Here is a 15,662-nt window from a genome sequence, read left to right on the forward strand (position 1 = left end):
GATTTCTGGTCCGTTCAGTATGCGCTGAAGTGAAATAATCAGAAGCCTAGGAATTGGCAATCCGCTTTCGAAGTAAAATGTAGACCTTTCTACAAGGATATAAGCTAGTTGGAGAAAGCTATTCGCATAGCTCTGAATGACATGGAGTATCAACTTCATTCCATAAAATATGTGCTACAACCAAAACGTCTTGCTCTTCCTCGGCCGAATAGGCTATAATTCCACTTTCTAATGTTTTCGAATCGTCGACAATAGCAGGCAGGAGAGATATACCACTTACCCCATTTTTTTTTGGATATAGCAGAAATGAAGTGTACGTTTTTGATTGACGATCTTTGATCAAAATTTAATCCAACAAACTTCATCGACCAGCTTTCATAATCATTGAACTGTTTAGAAATATTACCAGAGATGTCGTCCGTAAATAAAATTATTGGGGCAATTTTAACTTTATAATATTCTTCTGTTCTCTGGTCTCCGAGCTTTCTCCAACGATGTGAACCACGTAATAAAGCAGCATGACTATCGGTCAGTGGGGGCACCTCGATGGGACTAATGCTGAAGCATATATCAGGGTTTAAGTAATCAATCTTACACATCAAAGAATGCACCAAAACATCACTCTCTTTCAACTCAATACCAATCTGGTTGCTATTGTGAGCTTGGTAAGTCAAATATCCCCGTACATACATATCTCTGTTGCAACTGTGGAAGGATTTCACCAAGTAATTCATATCTGGAAGGGTATTTGACAGTCGCACCCAGTCTCCATTCCAATAGTCAATGCTGTGGACTGTCCACATGGGCTGCTGAAAGTATTCATGCGACCTCCATTTTTCCCCTTGCTCTAATCTGTCAATAACATGCTGCTGCTACGATCAGGTACAGAACAAATCAAAGCAGATTAGTTGGGGTTGGCCACGGAAAGTCTTAGATGATCCGATGGTAGATTCAAACATGCAATAATTGTACTATTGTCTGTCAGCGAAACATCTACTAACTTTGATGGAAAGAAAAGCATGTTGTTTCCTTGTATTTTCTAGTAGTTTATGATATTATCTAGCTTTGGTAATACGAAAGTAACACCTTCATTATCAGCTTTTTCTTTGACTTTCATAAGAAGCGATATGAAAAACAAAATCGTCTTCAGTTTTCTGCGAGATATTATGTCATTGTCACCATCCACAAGGGCATGTAGAATCATAGCCTGTATATTTGCAAAAGGATGCGTAACCGAGACATAGCTATTCCAAATTGTGCTCTGCGTAAAGGAGCTAACATCGGCTTCAACATCTGATGTCGGATTATCCAATGAATACGACATTTGCCGATGCAAAGTTCGAAAAATTTCAATTGATTCGTCTTCATCATCAAAATCACTGTCAACTATTGGATTGTCTTGATATTCGTCAAACTCATATTCTTCATCAACGTCTGAGTCAGTATCGGTATCAAGAGAGCCTTTAGGGTAATAATCTGCAATCAAATGCTTGACTCCATCGGTCGTGTTAAAGGGAAATGTCTAGACCTCCGTATTTTTTTCAAACGTATTTTTTTTATACCACTTACAGGAATTCTGGCCAGAAGACCAGCAGACCAGTATGATTGCACCTATTTACAGTCCAATCCCAGCTATTCACGGTTCGTGAGTCCCAACAATTCAAGAACTCTGCCTAGGAGGTCGGCCTCCTATAGCAAAGGCTAGCCGCAGCTGCATTATCACAATTATATATCTTTTTCAATTTAGCTTCTTTTCAAAGAAACAAGAGTCACTACTAAACAAACCTTTTTACGTGATCGGTTACTTTCATACGATAAAAGAAGTATGTTAAGGGAAAAGAAAATGAGAAGAATAAAGTGTGTGAAACAGCTTTACTTATAGATAAACAAGCTTATGTCAGGATGTTTTCATTTGTCTATTTTATCATCCATAATGTATGAGCCTTTACTTAAAACAGAAACACTTGCAAAAACCTCCCAAGCAAGTCAGAGCTTGGTCATTGTCTATCTGCATTCCAGTAGTAGCTTGTAATGACAGTAAAGCAGATTTTATGGAAAACAGAAAACGACCATCCAATGAAGTTTAGATGATATGGCATGTCAATCGACGTGTAGACCATCACGCTTGAAAAAATACGTTTGAAAAAAATACGGAGTTCTAGCCATTTCCGTGTTGAAGACTTTGCACAAGCAAAGGATATCCTTCAACATACTCCCGCCAACAATTGATTGGCTGGGAAAATTTGTGGTATGAACTGCGAATCTTTTTTGAAAGACAATTTCCATTTCTTCCCTTGTCATGTCTAGTATTACACCCAATAACCCACCATTCCCTGCTTACAGAGCTAGCAACAAGGAAAGCTTTGCTCACGATACAGTTATAAGAAGATGGCCTATTATCATGGACAGCGCCATTACCGATGTCAAGCAAAGTATCGCAGAAGAAAAGAATGAAGCGCGTGCTCAAGAAGGTTTAAGCATCATCAAGTTGATTGAAGAAATTAAGCAAGAGCTTCTCGACGATAAAGAATTGAGGTAAAGGAGGAGAAAAGTAAAAAAAGAAGAGTTTCTTACGAAAACTGACTTAATGTAGACCCATTCATGATGACAAGGCCGATACCAAGAAATGGAATGAGGACTTGACCAAGTATTTCTCTGGTGCCACATGGATGAACGGCACCTGGTTGTTCAACGAATGTTATATCTACCGTAGACTTGCAGAAATTTTTAACAACTCCCAACACTGGGTCGATTATGATTGCTTTGAACGTCAAAAGAATGACACCTTTAAGGGATCACATGGCGCTGTATTTGATTTAGCGCTCAAGATGCCCGAATTGATTACACCCATGAGTGAAGAAAAGCTCGAGATTGTGTATCATGAGCTTGTACAAGTCTGTCTTTGGGGTAATGCTACTGATTTGAGTTTATTGACCAATATGTCCCAACAAGACATTCAACGTCTTCAAGCCATCGAAAAGGATCTTTTAGCCGAAAGAAGAAAGTTCATCCTCGTGGATGATTCCGAGAAATTATGGGAAAAGATCAAGCATATGGATGGAGGTCGTGTTGATTTTGTATTGGATAACTCTGGATTTGAAGTTTACGTTGATATGATCTTTGCTGATTGGTTGTTACAATCCAAGAAGGCTAGCAAGATCGTCCTCAACTGTAAGACCATGCCTTGGTTTGTCTCTGATGTGATGCCCAAAGACATGCCCATGATGTTTGAGAACTGCTTGGATCGTGATTTCTTTCCTGGTAAAGAAACCAGAAGTCAAAAGGATGTGGATGCTTTAGAGACCATGGTTAAGAGATGGCAACAATACGTTGTCTCTGGTCAATTAGAAGTTCGCTCTGACGATTTCTGGTGTTCGGGGTTATCTTATTGGTATATGGAATCAGATGCACCCGAATTATTCAAGGAAATGAAGGAAAATTCAGACCTTGTCATTTATAAGGGAGATCTCAACTTTAGAAAGTTAGTCTTTGATTGTGACTGGCCCGTTACCACTCCTTTCAAGGAAGCGATTGGTCCTTCCATGGCAAATAATTTTACTAATATTATTACTTTGCGTACTAATAAGGCCGATCCCGTGGTTGGTCTCACTGAAGAAACTAAATTAGATATTGAAAGTAGAGCCACTAGAGAAGAATGGCGTTTCAGTGGAAAATATGCTGTTGTAGAATACAATTAATAAAATGCTTTAAATTATTTATTTATAATTTGCTTTTTGTATAATCATAGAAACCCTTGCCAGACTTACGACCCAAGTTACCTTCGCTGACAAGCTTATCTAAAGTCTTGGAGGCTCTAGTAAGTGCAGGGTCAATAGATCCTTCCTTGGCCCAACCATCAACAATGAACTTCATTGTATCCAAACCAATAAACTGCAAAAAAAATTATAGCGTCAATCATGTGATTCCCCACACTTTTTTTTTTTTTTTTTTTTTTTTTTTTTACTTACGTCAGAAAGTTCCAAGGGACCCATAGGCATACCAGCACCTAACTTCATGGCGGTATCAACATCAGCAACGGAAGCTTCTTCACGGTCAATGATACGGAAAGCCTCCATAGCATAAGGGACAAGAAGACGGTTGACAATGAAGCTAAATTTAAAATTAATCATCTTTTATCCCGCACGGTTAAATTATTATATATATTTACCCAGGTGTATCTTTACAAGAAACAGAGGTCTTTCCAACACTCTTTGTGAATTCGAACAAAGTGTTGTAAACTTCGTCAGAGACATTAGGGGTACGAACAATTTCAACAAGCTTCATGGCAGGGACAGGGTTAAAGAAATGGAGACCGGCGAAACGTTCCTTTCTGGCATCAGAAGTAGCTTCAGCAATGAGGGAAATGGGAAGAGATGAGGTGTTGGAACAAAAGATAGTGGAGGCAGGGGCAACCTTATCAAGAGAGCTGAATAACTTTTGCTTGACATTGATGTTTTCAACAATAGCCTCCACCACTAAATCGGTATTCTTGACAGTGCCTTCAGCATCCTTTGAAAGTGTAACATAGGATAAGATTTGGTTGATAAATTCTGTTTGCTTGGCTTCATCATCGGCAAACTTCTTACGGGCGACGCGCTTTAATGAGGCAGAGATGATCTTCTTACCGTTGGCAAGGGCTTCATCGGTAGTGTCAATCATGGTAACGTTATATTTGGCTTGAGCTGTGACCTGAGCGATACCAGAACCCATCAAACCAGCACCAATCACAGTAACATGTTTAATATCCTTTAAAAGCATGGAGGAAGTAGAGAATGATCGGGTACTAATGGTCTTCGATAATTTGGCAAGGGACATCATTTTTTTAAAAAATATCAGAAGAAGAAAAGAGAAAACCAAACTTTTATAAAAAAAATTGTAATAGACTTTAAAAAAACATGCATTTTCACATGTCGCTTTCACACAGTTTTGGTTTACCGCTTTGGCATAGCAGGTCACGTCCCTTGAGACACACCAATTTTTTTATCAGATCTTCAAGGAGTTTCTGTAACTGCCGAAAGAAACAAATAGGAGGTGTAACCAGGATCAGGCATTCATGTTAGGTGGATCTCCACATTGGATGAAGACTATTTATCGCTTGTGGTGAGCAATATTTTCAGGTAACTATGCTGGATGTCAGCTTTTAATATTCTCGATTGTCAATCAAAGCTACTTACAAATTGGGACGGGTGTTATTTAAGAAACCATATCCACCAGTTGAATGCAACACCACTAATTATAGCAGAATCAAACCTATCTCACGATCTATATATCAAGCATACAGACAGAGCAACCCATTTGACACCAATTGGGTATAAATGTACATCTCTGCGTATCCCTATTGATACATCCACCAGTTTACTGAAAAATAAACGATGGTTATTTTTTCTCGTTTACGATTTAATAGCAAGTCGAAACTACCCTAAACTTACCTGCCTATTTACCCTGTATTGGTTTAGGTCAAATATGCTGTCACCAGGCCTCAATGAATATGCGATATATGAATACACGTTCTCCTTAGGAATTACTTTGGACTGTCTATATATTTTAATTAACTTCTTACAGTATAGTGCCTGTCACTGAATCATTGATCTACTTTAATTAATTACAGAAACATGCTATAGGAGAGGATGGTGTGAAGGGGCAAGGTGGTTTTCTAAACAACCAAGAATCTTTAGAAATTTTTGCTGGTTTTGGTGATACAACAGTGTTTGGAGCAGTTAATAACCGTTTATAGGCTGTTCGTACTGTGATATATATTTTTTTCCTTGTTTTACAAATAGCATTATTTTCCGTATGCAGCATTGAAGTGTGTAACCTGAATATAATTGAATAAGGACAGTACAACAATGAAATGTTATGAATGCAATGTGCGAAGCGATACAATTGATAAGTCAATAGTTCGATGTAATACTAGTGTCGTGCAAAGACTTAGTAAGCACGGGCTTTGAGAGTGTTACAAGCCAGAGAGCTAAATCCAAAGCTACCGCGTTGAGTAAATCTATTGGACAACGTATTGGAAGCTTTATACGGGCATTGAAACTTTTTTTTTATTTCTATTAATAAAAACAAGTTATTTTTCATCAAGGACGATCGTTTTTTTTCTTCTTATCTCTAGTTTAAACTTGTATGCCCACACCAGCTTATATATTTTCAACTTTAGACGACGAACCTATTGTACCTAGCCTGAGCGACTTTCAAACAAAAGCCAGCTCTGTTATGGATCACCAGAATACGAGTACCACGTTACGTACATCAGCCAAGAAGCCCACTGCGGAAGACGAGCTTGAAGAACTCGAATTAGATTCCTTCATTTCAGACAAGAAAAAGACGAGAGATTTCTATAACGAAGATGAACAGGAACCACAGACTTTAAATAAGCGTGATTATGGCAACTTTAGTTTGCTTGTTGTATTATGTAAGAAGATACATGGCAAATCGAATTTCAAAACGATGACTAATGGTATGCTTTTCCTCTAGATTTATTACAGGGCATTCCCATTGGACTTTGCTTTGGCTCGATTCCTTTCCTTTTAAAAGCCAAGCTTTCATATTCCCAAATCGCCATCTTTTCATTATCGTCGTGGCCTTATTCGTTAAAACTATTATGGTCGCCTATCGTAGATGCAGTCTACTCAACTAAATTGGGGCGACGTAAATCATGGATTGTTCCCATTCAGATATTAACAGGCGTGTTATTCTATATACTCGGTAATCATATCGACAGTATGATGAGTCAAGATCATGTGCCTATTTATGCCTTGACATATTCTTTCTTGTCAACGATTTTCTTTTGTGCGACCCAAGATATTGCAGTGGATGGTTGGGCTTTAACATTATTGTCAAAGGACAGTCTGTCGTATGCTTCAACAGCACAAACTATTGGTTTGAACTGTGGTTACTTTTTATCATTTACGGTCTTCTTATCATTTAATTCATCAGAATTCAGTAACAAATATTTACGTTCCATCCCTCAAGATGAAGGTGTATTGGGATTGGGCGCTTACATGCGTTTTTGGGCAATTATGTATATGCTGGTCACTGCCTATCTTGTCCTCTGTAAGAAAGAAAATGAAGTGAAGGATGATGAAGCTGAATTAGGTATTCGCGGTGTTTATCACACGATCTGGAAAATCTGCAAATTACCACGCAAGTATCTCCTTTTTTTGTTCTTTAGCTTATCAGTTTAGTTTTTAACTTGATTGTATACATGTAGATATGCGGTCTTATGTTGGCGTTTTATTAGTCTCAAAAATCGGGTTTATCTGTCATGAAGCAGTAACTTCATTGAAATTATTAGAAAAAGGCTTTTCAAGAGAAGATCTTGCCCTTTCTGTCCTGTTGGATTTCCCCCTTCAAATCTTTTTTGGTTATTATGCCGCTAAATGGTCCAATGGCAAGCGCCCTTTAAAGCCTGTAAGTTGTTTTTTTAAGAATAGTAAAAGATGAAAGAGAAAAAAAAAAAAAAAATACAACCGACTAAAAAAACAAACAAAAAAAAAAAGTGGCTTTATGCATTTTATGGTCGTTTGGCATGCTCTGCATTAGGGATGTTAATTGTGGCTGGCTATCCCCAAGGTCAACCTGTGAGCGCATTCTATTTCGGTATGATCATGTTGTCAACTGTGCTTAGTTCATTCATGTCAACAGTACAATTCGTAAGCATATCCGCCTTCATGACAAGTATCGCAGATCCAGTGATTGGTGGAACGTACATGACAGTAAGTTAAAGAAATTGAAAGAACAAAAGTTTATTTTTGACTGATTTGTTTGTTAGTTATTAAATACTTTTAGTAACTTTGGTGGTACTTGGCCCAAGTTTTTTGTGCTTGAGGCAGTGGAATATTACACAATTAATACATGTTCAGTGGTGAATAAAGAGGGAGGATGTAAGTAACTAGATGGACAAGAGTTTTGTTTGTTTGTTTAACACATGGTTTGTTCTAGATGATTCATGTTCAACAGAAGAAGGAAAGGATCTGTGTAAAGCATTGGATGGAACATGTGCTATTGTTCAAGATGGTTACTATATTGTCGGTACAATCTGTGTAGTGTTGGGATTGGTCATGCTATTAGGTTACATCAAGCCTATCGTAAAACGTTTAGAAAGATATCCAAAGCAAATGTGGAGGTTAAATTCTGATTCCAAATAAATCCCGGCCGTACATAAAAGCCGATTTTGCCGGTTTTTACGATTTACTATAAATGGCAAATAAAAAATATCCCCCCCACACTCCCAAACCACATTTTGATTATGATTTATGAGAGTCAGAGAGCCAGTGAGAGATACAGTCTATTGCCCTTTTTTTTTTTTTGGTTTTTTTCTACATCCTTTCTTTTACTCCGCTCTCTTTCTATTTAAAAAAATTAAAACAGAGGAATGAAGCAGCTTGTTTTAATCTTTATATTTGCAGTTGCTATAGCTCATTGCAGTTTATTCTCGTCGACCGATCTTTACATTGCTTCCAGTAAGATCTTGTTTTGTTGTCCGCACTACCACCAATGTATATATATATATATATTTATTAAAAATACGTTGCTCTTTTTATTATGGATTAGGTCCTGTCAGTATATACTTAAATGGGTCCATTGTGGGCTCCACCAGCACTTCTTTAAATCCTAAAGACTTTAAGTCTGGTATCGTTCCGTTTGAAAATTTGACTCAACCCTCCACATCCGGTCTACAAGTAAGACTATCATTTTATGTGTGTGTGTGTGTGTGTGCGTGTGTATTTTTATTGACACCATGTAAAAAAAAAAAATAAGGGGATATTGTATGATAGAGGTTATTCTTGTGACCTGAATAGCTCATTTGATGTAGCCCGACCCACATTATATACGGGTCAAAAGATCGCTCTTGTTCAAAAGGGTGGAGACTGTGACTTTTATAAAAAAGTGTATACTTCACAACTTGATGGTGCAGTGGGTGTTATCATCTATGACTCTATACCATTTCGCGAAGACGATGAATCTGGATCAATGGTAAAATAAAATAAAAACACATAGATACTAGTCTTTTAATCTTTCAGTTCCAATAGAAAATAAGCAAAGGCAACTTGACAATCCCAATGTACTATGTAGACTTAAATATCGGACAAGAGTTGTACAACATGCTGAAATACATTACAACTCAACCCGTCAATTCAGCAAATGATTCGACAACATTTCAACCTGCATTAAATATTGTCATGCATCCAGCAGTAGGCGGGTTCCCGAGCGCCTGGGAATTCACTTTAATCATTGTAGTGGCACTTTTAGCCATTAGTTTTCTTGCTTCAGGTAAATTATGAAATGTTATTTGTTTACATCCCGCTTGATTCTATATAAGGCAAACCAATCTTTTTTTTCTAAAAAAAAATACTCATCTTTTTTTCTCTCCTATTTATAATTATGACTATTTTTCAATTAGTTGGTATGCACTGGCATCTCTGGCGTGTAAGACGTCGTCAACGAGCATTATTTGAAAGTGGTCTGCTTGATATCAATAATACGAATATGGCTCAACAATCCACTAAAAGAGTCATCGATCCTGCGTCATTGTCCTTATTTCCTACCCGGATTATTGGCGACGAACCGAACCTGACCCTAAGTCGCATCGAATCCAATCGTTCCATGAAGGCGATAGAAAATGCTGAACAAGTCATTCATCATACACATGAATCCATTGAAGATGCCTGTGTTATCTGTTTGGATGAATTCGCTTTGGGTGAACAAATACGGAAATTGCCATGCGGACACGAATATCACTGTGAATGTATCGGTAAGTTCACACACAATAATGTACACGAGCACACCATTCATCTTACTTTTGTTATCCCACCAGATCCTTGGTTAACCATAAAATCGGCTTCATGTCCATTATGCAAACATGATTGTTCCTTGGATGTTCCCAAAGCAGAAGTTGAATTAGTTGAACCATCACCACCACTTATACCACAACCTCCACCTTCTTATTCAAATTCATTTTTTTCTTCACTGACTTCTTTTAGAGCTAGTAATAACAACTCCCCCACATCCTCATTTGGTCCTACCATTGCTGCTGATAGGGCAGAGGAATTTAGTAGATCCTGGATGGCAAGAAGTTTACCAAGAAACATGAGACGTCAAATACACGAAGCTGCACAAGCTGCTGCTGCTGCCAATCGCGAGAGTGTAATCGAACTACCCGCAAGGATGACCGAAAGTCCCCCGACACCACCATCACCACCACCAACACTACCAGTAGTAACACCTCCCGTTGTCATCCAAATGGATTCATCACAACAATTGGAAGGTAGTACAACGATAGGCAGACGGTTGGGTCAACGTTTACGAAGTACTATTCCAAACTTTTTAAAACAAAATAACACCAGTGAAATACATCATTAAATTCTTATTCCCCCATCTTCATTTAATTCTCTTCTTTTTATTATCCATGTGTGCCCGCCGAAAAAACAAAACAATCACAAATGTAACAATTGCTTCATAAAATAACCTCACTTTTCCCCTCTTTTTTTTTTTTTTTTTTAATTGTTGTTATTGGTCATCTGATGCGATTTGTTGTTTATAAAATAGGCTTATTAATTCTGTATATGCCATTCATGACGAATACCCCCATCATGATCCGCTTACTTTTTTTGGGGTAACTTGCGGACAGGCTTTTTACCTGACATTCCTCCTTAGCTTGCAAATGCATGTATTTTAAGTAAAAGACAGAGCATTATGGATGATTAAATAAACAATTAAACCTGCCTGACATAAACCATCTCTTGTTTATCATACATGTTTTGATTAAGTCATCCTACAAGGCTTGGGTATACATCTTTTTTTCACTTTTGCTTTTTCAAGATACACTGAATTATTGCTACTTTTTTTAAATCAAAAAAAATACATTGTAATTTTTGCAATATTATGGCTACGTCTGGTCTTGTTACAGGGTGGTAACATCCAAGGTTGGGTTCTCATGTTTTGATAAGTTATAAAATTTCTTTGTCGCACGTGAATCTAACAAGGGCGTAAGTACAGATATTGTCTTTGGTCGGACCACGCAAAAAAAAAAACACTGGATGTAAAAAAATACGTTTTAAAAAAGTATAGAAGTCTACGATCCGCAGTTCTAACAGCACTTTGGATCGAAGCAGAGACGATGTTATTTAATTGTTGCTACTCAAGCCCTGTCAAAAGTGTCTGAGCGCCAAATTTTATTAAAAGTTTACTTTAAGCAGACAAGCAAGTCGACTTTCAATAGCATGTGTAAAAAAACCGCTTCCATAGAAACCTTGTCTTTACTAATGCACGTCAATCGCCACTTTCCTTGCAAAACCGATGGACTACATCGTCCAATGCTGTAATACAAGTAGAGGTTTGGGTACTAAATTAGCAGCAGGAACTGGCTCAGTAGCTATTGCAAGAGATGGCTCGGTAGTAGGGATATGTCCAGAAGAAGGTGTATGTCTAGCTATAACTTGAGAGCAGCCACCTTGCAAACTACTTCTAAAGCTATTGAATCAATTTTATAAACCCAAAATCTGGATGTTCCAGGGAGTCGAGATAATTATTAAAAGAGTCATGGTGAAGTTCAAGAATGTTTTGCACAAGGTCAAGACTCCCAAGATGAAGCACAAAATTATGTTTAAAGCGTCGATGAAGAATACACTCAATGTGAAGTGATGAAAAAGATATTGAAGACGAAGTGCGAGAGAATTTCCAAGAGTAAAGCAGTAATAACGGTCATCTGCCACCAAGCTTAAGTCGTTAGATAAATGCAAAGTCAGAGGGTTTAGATCATTGCCACATTTACTCTTATTGAAACCCTTTTATCATTTTATAATATAAAGAACTGCACCTTTAGTCTAACAACATTTTATAGGCCTGTTGAACTTTATATATACATATCATAAATAGGAATCACGATAACAGTTTTTCAATCAATTTTAAATGTATTTTGAAATAAATCCATGTTTGTTTTGGAAGATCCAATTTACTCTTTATAAGCATCATAAAATTTTCCAAATTTACCAATATCCCAGCTTTACTGTATAGTAATATTACAAGCCTCGGTTGTGATTAATACAAATTCAATTTTAATTAAAGTAAAATAAATCATAAACAACGTGAACCATTGCAATTGACATAATACAGTTTTACAATAACTGTGCATATCGTTTTTAATTTAATATAAATTAAAAGAAAAAGTAGCCCGAGAAAATGGTTTTATGTCGTGCGGATGCATTTATTTGTTACTTCATCGCAAAAGGAATAGGTACAACAGGGAGCAGCCGCTGAATTCAAATCACATTTTTGATCTATTAAAGTGCAGGCAAATGGTGTAAGAGAGGCCGTACATATGCAAGCTGACAGTACAATGAAAGTGAATTGTGAAAGATTCATGTTTTGTTGGAGACAGATTAACACAAAGAAAAAGAATAAGATTATAAAAGCAGATTAAGCATTTCTTATATACCTTTCATTTTATAACTCCTTTATAGGGAGCTCACGTCCCTTGATTAGGGTTTCTTTTTTTTTCATTTCTTTTTTTCGCAATAAATAAATTGATCAAATGCTAATTTAGGACCCTTCCTCGTAAATGAATGTTGACGTACATCTTTTTTTTTTCACATTTTTATGGGAGTCTTTCCATGTGAAACAGGGAGATTATTCAGGAGAGAAACCAATTGTTGCGAATCTAGAATTTTATTTTATAATGTCACCAGAGACTATATCCTAATTTTTAACATCATTGCACTAGACTCTTCACTCATTTTTCAATTTTACCGACATAAAAATCTTTTATTCATGCTTTTCGCTTTTCCAATAAATCAATTTACTGCATCCAAAAAAAAAACCCCAGGCACTCTTCTTCTTTTAAATTATCATTTATACACCATTTAACAACTGTTTCTATTCCAAAATTAAGCAACCGCTGGTGTGTTTATCATTATCTCAGTACTCATGTAACTTTTCACCGAATACTACCCCTTATCGCAACGTGTATGACAGAAACATGGCAATTTCAGCTTTTACTCCTCCCATTCCTATACGGTTACATAACCGATTCAATGTTGATAGCATAAAGGGGAGCCTCGTAGCAAACTAAAAACGTGACATGTCAAAATACTACCTCCTTTTAAATTTTAAGAGGGGACAATTATTATTATATAACAATTGTGATAGTGAGCACTAGACATTTGGTAGTCGACGTTTTAAAAACTATTTGTTAAAACTTATTTCCAATGTGATTTTAAACAGCATAATATATGGATATGACAGTTAAATGTAAGCCGATAGTAACACAGTGAAAGACGAGAATAAAGTATAGTTCTTATATGTGGAAGAGTAAAGAGTTTAACGACGGGTTTCTCCAAGACAATGTAAAGATTGTATTATTAAAAAAGACAACAAACATCAACCAAAAGCGGAGGAAATACAACTTAGTATCAATTACAAGTGAAATTCCAAATTTAGGTCAAGGCAAAACTAAGGAATATTCATAAAATAAAAAGAGGGGGTATTTATAGGAAAGATCCTATCCCGTGTAAAAACACGTCATACTACTATTGGTTGCAACAGTTGTTGAAAAAATGAAATGATACAATAAGGCATTATTTCAGAATATTTAAACTGAAAGAGTGTCTTTGATTATTAAAAGTATTAGTCTACCTTACTTTTTGGTGTTGGTTTAAATATAGTTGGACACTTCATTTAGTTGCTAATTTATCAATCTGTCTATATATAATTGCGTTATTCCGCGTTGGGATAAAGCATATCTACCTTTTAGAGACTTTTCAAAATATTCTATAGTCTTTTTGCTATCCAGCCTGACTCTGTATCCCTTATGATACCGCGCAACCCAATGAACATCCTTCAATTTGTAAGCTTTTTCTTCGTCTTTTTTTTTTTTTTACTCTTCCCCATCAAATAAAGACACCCCGCTTGACAAGCCGCCTCCCGACAGCCTTTATCTAAAGCTTGTAGAAGACAATTCAAACACTTGACTTGATCTTTTTCGATGCCATAGCCACCGTCAATATATATATATATATACATATATAACCTGCTGTGTAAGAAAGCGAACAACAACTACCATTACGTTGATTAAAATTCTCATAAAATTCAAGGCCAATTATGTAGTCAATCAGAACACACATAACGGGAAATAAAATGCAATTTAGTGTTATTTGGTGTAATTAGGTGTTAACGTTCTATACTCGTCATAAGAACATTAACACTAAATTACACCACTACACCCACTTACACCTTTAAAAATCGTGATAAAATATATACTCATTGAATGCTGCAATCAATTCTTCTGAGGCAGTTTTTGATACTGCCCACTTTCTCACGATGTCTCTTGTCTTCAAACTGGTTTTTTCAGTCAAATCAAGAGGTCTCGTGCTGCCTTGTCTGTCAATAAAAATTGGTGTTTGAACGGTTTTTTATATAATTCTATTTTTTTCATCTCATCTTTTTTTCCTGGGTCAAACATTTTTCTTCATGATCCATGTTCTGATCCTGGAATTTGTCATCTACAAGCATAACTTGTGTTTCCTCTGCGGACAGAACAATTTTGTGTTCATGATCGCAATCCTTAGATTTGCCTTCGTACGTTTCGGTTTCTGTAGACACATTTTCGTACGCCACCTTACACAGTGGCGGACTATGTGGTAAAAACCCGCAACATGTGGTAAAAACCCGCAACATTTGGTGGTAAAAACGTCCGTTTTATACCACCTAATGTTGCGGAATTGTAGTAAAATTACCACCTCAGGTGGTAAAACTCCAAAATTATACCACCCAATGTTGCGGGTTTTTGCTACATGTTGCGTGTTTTTACCACCTAGTGTTGCGGGTTTCTTCCGCATGTGACGTACTTATACCACTGCTAGTAGCTACTAAATTCCACTTGATGCGTCTTTTTACCACAATATAGCGTTCTTTCACTCAAAACGTAGTACGTGCGTTATTACATCACTTTAACTATATTATTATTGATGCTGATGGATCTTTATACTGTTGTGCAATCAAGAAATACATTATATAATAAAAAATCAGGGTTTAAAGGAACACATTTTTTATTTTGTTCAATTTTTATTTCGTATTTTACTTTATTTATTATAAGTGTCGTGATCGAGGCTATATATTTAATATATGACTCTATCTACACTTCTTAAATCTTCCATTTGATAATCCTAAATATAATTCTTATTGGTACTTTATATTAAATACTGATCATTTACTTTATGTACAGGCTTGATCTCATATCATCCTTCATACAAGTATAAGGCATACATTTAAATAATAACATGAATATGAAAACATATGAAAGTTACATCAGCCACGTTGAGGTGCCACAGCTATCTTTAATAAGAACTACATTTTCCCCTGAATGTTGTGCTACAAGACATACACAGTTTAAGAATGAATGTTATTGTTATTGTTATTGACATCTCATTATGTTCTTTCTATATGGGATCATTACATCCGAGTATTATCTGGATAAATCTACCCACAACCGTCATCAGCCCATCTGTGATCAATGTCTGAAATAATGTGTATATAAAGATCCCCTTTTATTTGTTTAATAAAGCTTTAGTTTATTTTTGCAGTTTGATAATTTCACTTTGTTAAATTTCACATTTTTTCTTAATTCGCTATTATCACTCTCGAATTTCTCAATAAGGTATGTA

The 15,662-nt window shown here is 36.3% G+C and overlaps 6 protein-coding genes across 6 annotated transcripts; 3 read left to right on the forward strand and 3 right to left on the reverse strand.

The window, feature by feature from the left end:
• Window positions 1–118: 118 nt before the first annotated feature.
• On the reverse strand, window positions 119–1,811 carry EV154DRAFT_587311 (uncharacterized protein; the record flags this gene model as incomplete). Its single annotated transcript, XM_051606805.1, has 5 exons — window positions 119–213; window positions 281–872; window positions 1,076–1,522; window positions 1,570–1,611; window positions 1,794–1,811. 5 exons carry the CDS (start codon window positions 1,809–1,811, stop codon window positions 119–121), a joined length of 1,194 nt encoding a protein of 397 aa, XP_051458410.1.
• A 463-nt stretch (window positions 1,812–2,274) lies between these two features.
• Window positions 2,275–3,724, forward strand: EV154DRAFT_442282 (uncharacterized protein). The gene is made up of 2 exons (XM_051596982.1): window positions 2,275–2,535; window positions 2,594–3,724. The coding sequence occupies exons 1-2, from the start codon at window positions 2,300–2,302 to the stop codon at window positions 3,696–3,698; spliced, it is 1,341 nt and encodes a 446-aa protein (XP_051458411.1). The 5' UTR covers window positions 2,275–2,299; the 3' UTR covers window positions 3,699–3,724.
• Window positions 3,721–4,907, reverse strand: EV154DRAFT_463415 (3-hydroxyacyl-CoA dehydrogenase; the record flags this gene model as incomplete). The annotated part of the gene is made up of 3 exons (XM_051597635.1): window positions 4,169–4,907; window positions 3,969–4,110; window positions 3,721–3,891 (listed from the first exon to the last, which is right to left on the reverse strand). The coding sequence occupies exons 1-3, from the start codon at window positions 4,816–4,818 to the stop codon at window positions 3,721–3,723; spliced, it is 963 nt and encodes a 320-aa protein (XP_051458412.1). The 5' UTR covers window positions 4,819–4,907.
• A 1,162-nt stretch (window positions 4,908–6,069) lies between these two features.
• Window positions 6,070–8,250, forward strand: EV154DRAFT_206448 (acetyl-coenzyme A transporter 1-domain-containing protein). The gene is made up of 6 exons (XM_051594365.1): window positions 6,070–6,415; window positions 6,478–7,146; window positions 7,214–7,413; window positions 7,503–7,718; window positions 7,775–7,886; window positions 7,945–8,250. The coding sequence occupies exons 1-6, from the start codon at window positions 6,127–6,129 to the stop codon at window positions 8,148–8,150; spliced, it is 1,692 nt and encodes a 563-aa protein (XP_051458413.1). The 5' UTR covers window positions 6,070–6,126; the 3' UTR covers window positions 8,151–8,250.
• A 640-nt stretch (window positions 8,251–8,890) lies between these two features.
• On the forward strand, window positions 8,891–10,374 carry EV154DRAFT_206483 (uncharacterized protein). Its single transcript, XM_051594366.1, has 4 exons — window positions 8,891–8,979; window positions 9,027–9,276; window positions 9,407–9,757; window positions 9,821–10,374. Exons 2-4 carry the CDS (start codon window positions 9,066–9,068, stop codon window positions 10,363–10,365), a joined length of 1,107 nt encoding a protein of 368 aa, XP_051458414.1. The 5' UTR covers window positions 8,891–8,979; window positions 9,027–9,065; the 3' UTR covers window positions 10,366–10,374.
• Window positions 10,375–14,430: 4,056 nt separating this feature from the next.
• EV154DRAFT_480797 (uncharacterized protein) lies at window positions 14,431–14,837 on the reverse strand (the record flags this gene model as incomplete). Its single annotated transcript, XM_051598351.1, has 2 exons — window positions 14,431–14,632; window positions 14,704–14,837. The coding sequence occupies 2 exons, from the start codon at window positions 14,835–14,837 to the stop codon at window positions 14,431–14,433; spliced, it is 336 nt and encodes a 111-aa protein (XP_051458415.1).
• Between the last annotated feature and the right edge of the window lie 825 nt (window positions 14,838–15,662).

The sequence above is a fragment of the Mucor mucedo genome (assembly GCF_025094135.1).
Source record: "Mucor mucedo strain NRRL 3635 chromosome Unknown EV154scaffold_38, whole genome shotgun sequence".
NCBI classification, from domain to species: Eukaryota; Fungi; Mucoromycota; class Mucoromycetes; order Mucorales; family Mucoraceae; genus Mucor; species Mucor mucedo.

What these genes read in the sequence shown, in the direction of transcription:
- EV154DRAFT_206483 (XM_051594366.1), top strand. Translation starts at nt 9,066, where the DNA reads ATGTACTATGTAGACTTAAATATCGGACAAGAGTTGTACAACATGCTG. An exon ending in CATTAGTTTTCTTGCTTCAG is followed by an intron (nt 9,277 to 9,406) that starts GTAAATTATGAA and finishes TTTTTCAATTAG; the next exon opens with TTGGTATGCACTGGCATCTC. An exon ending in ATATCACTGTGAATGTATCG is followed by an intron (nt 9,758 to 9,820) that starts GTAAGTTCACAC and finishes TTATCCCACCAG; the next exon opens with ATCCTTGGTTAACCATAAAA.
- EV154DRAFT_442282 (XM_051596982.1), top strand. Translation starts at nt 2,300, where the DNA reads ATGTCTAGTATTACACCCAATAACCCACCATTCCCTGCTTACAGAGCT. An exon ending in CTCGACGATAAAGAATTGAG is followed by an intron (nt 2,536 to 2,593) that starts GTAAAGGAGGAG and finishes GACTTAATGTAG; the next exon opens with ACCCATTCATGATGACAAGG.
- EV154DRAFT_206448 (XM_051594365.1), top strand. Translation starts at nt 6,127, where the DNA reads ATGCCCACACCAGCTTATATATTTTCAACTTTAGACGACGAACCTATT. An exon ending in GAAAATCTGCAAATTACCAC is followed by an intron (nt 7,147 to 7,213) that starts GCAAGTATCTCC and finishes GTATACATGTAG; the next exon opens with ATATGCGGTCTTATGTTGGC. An exon ending in GGTGAATAAAGAGGGAGGAT is followed by an intron (nt 7,887 to 7,944) that starts GTAAGTAACTAG and finishes GGTTTGTTCTAG; the next exon opens with ATGATTCATGTTCAACAGAA.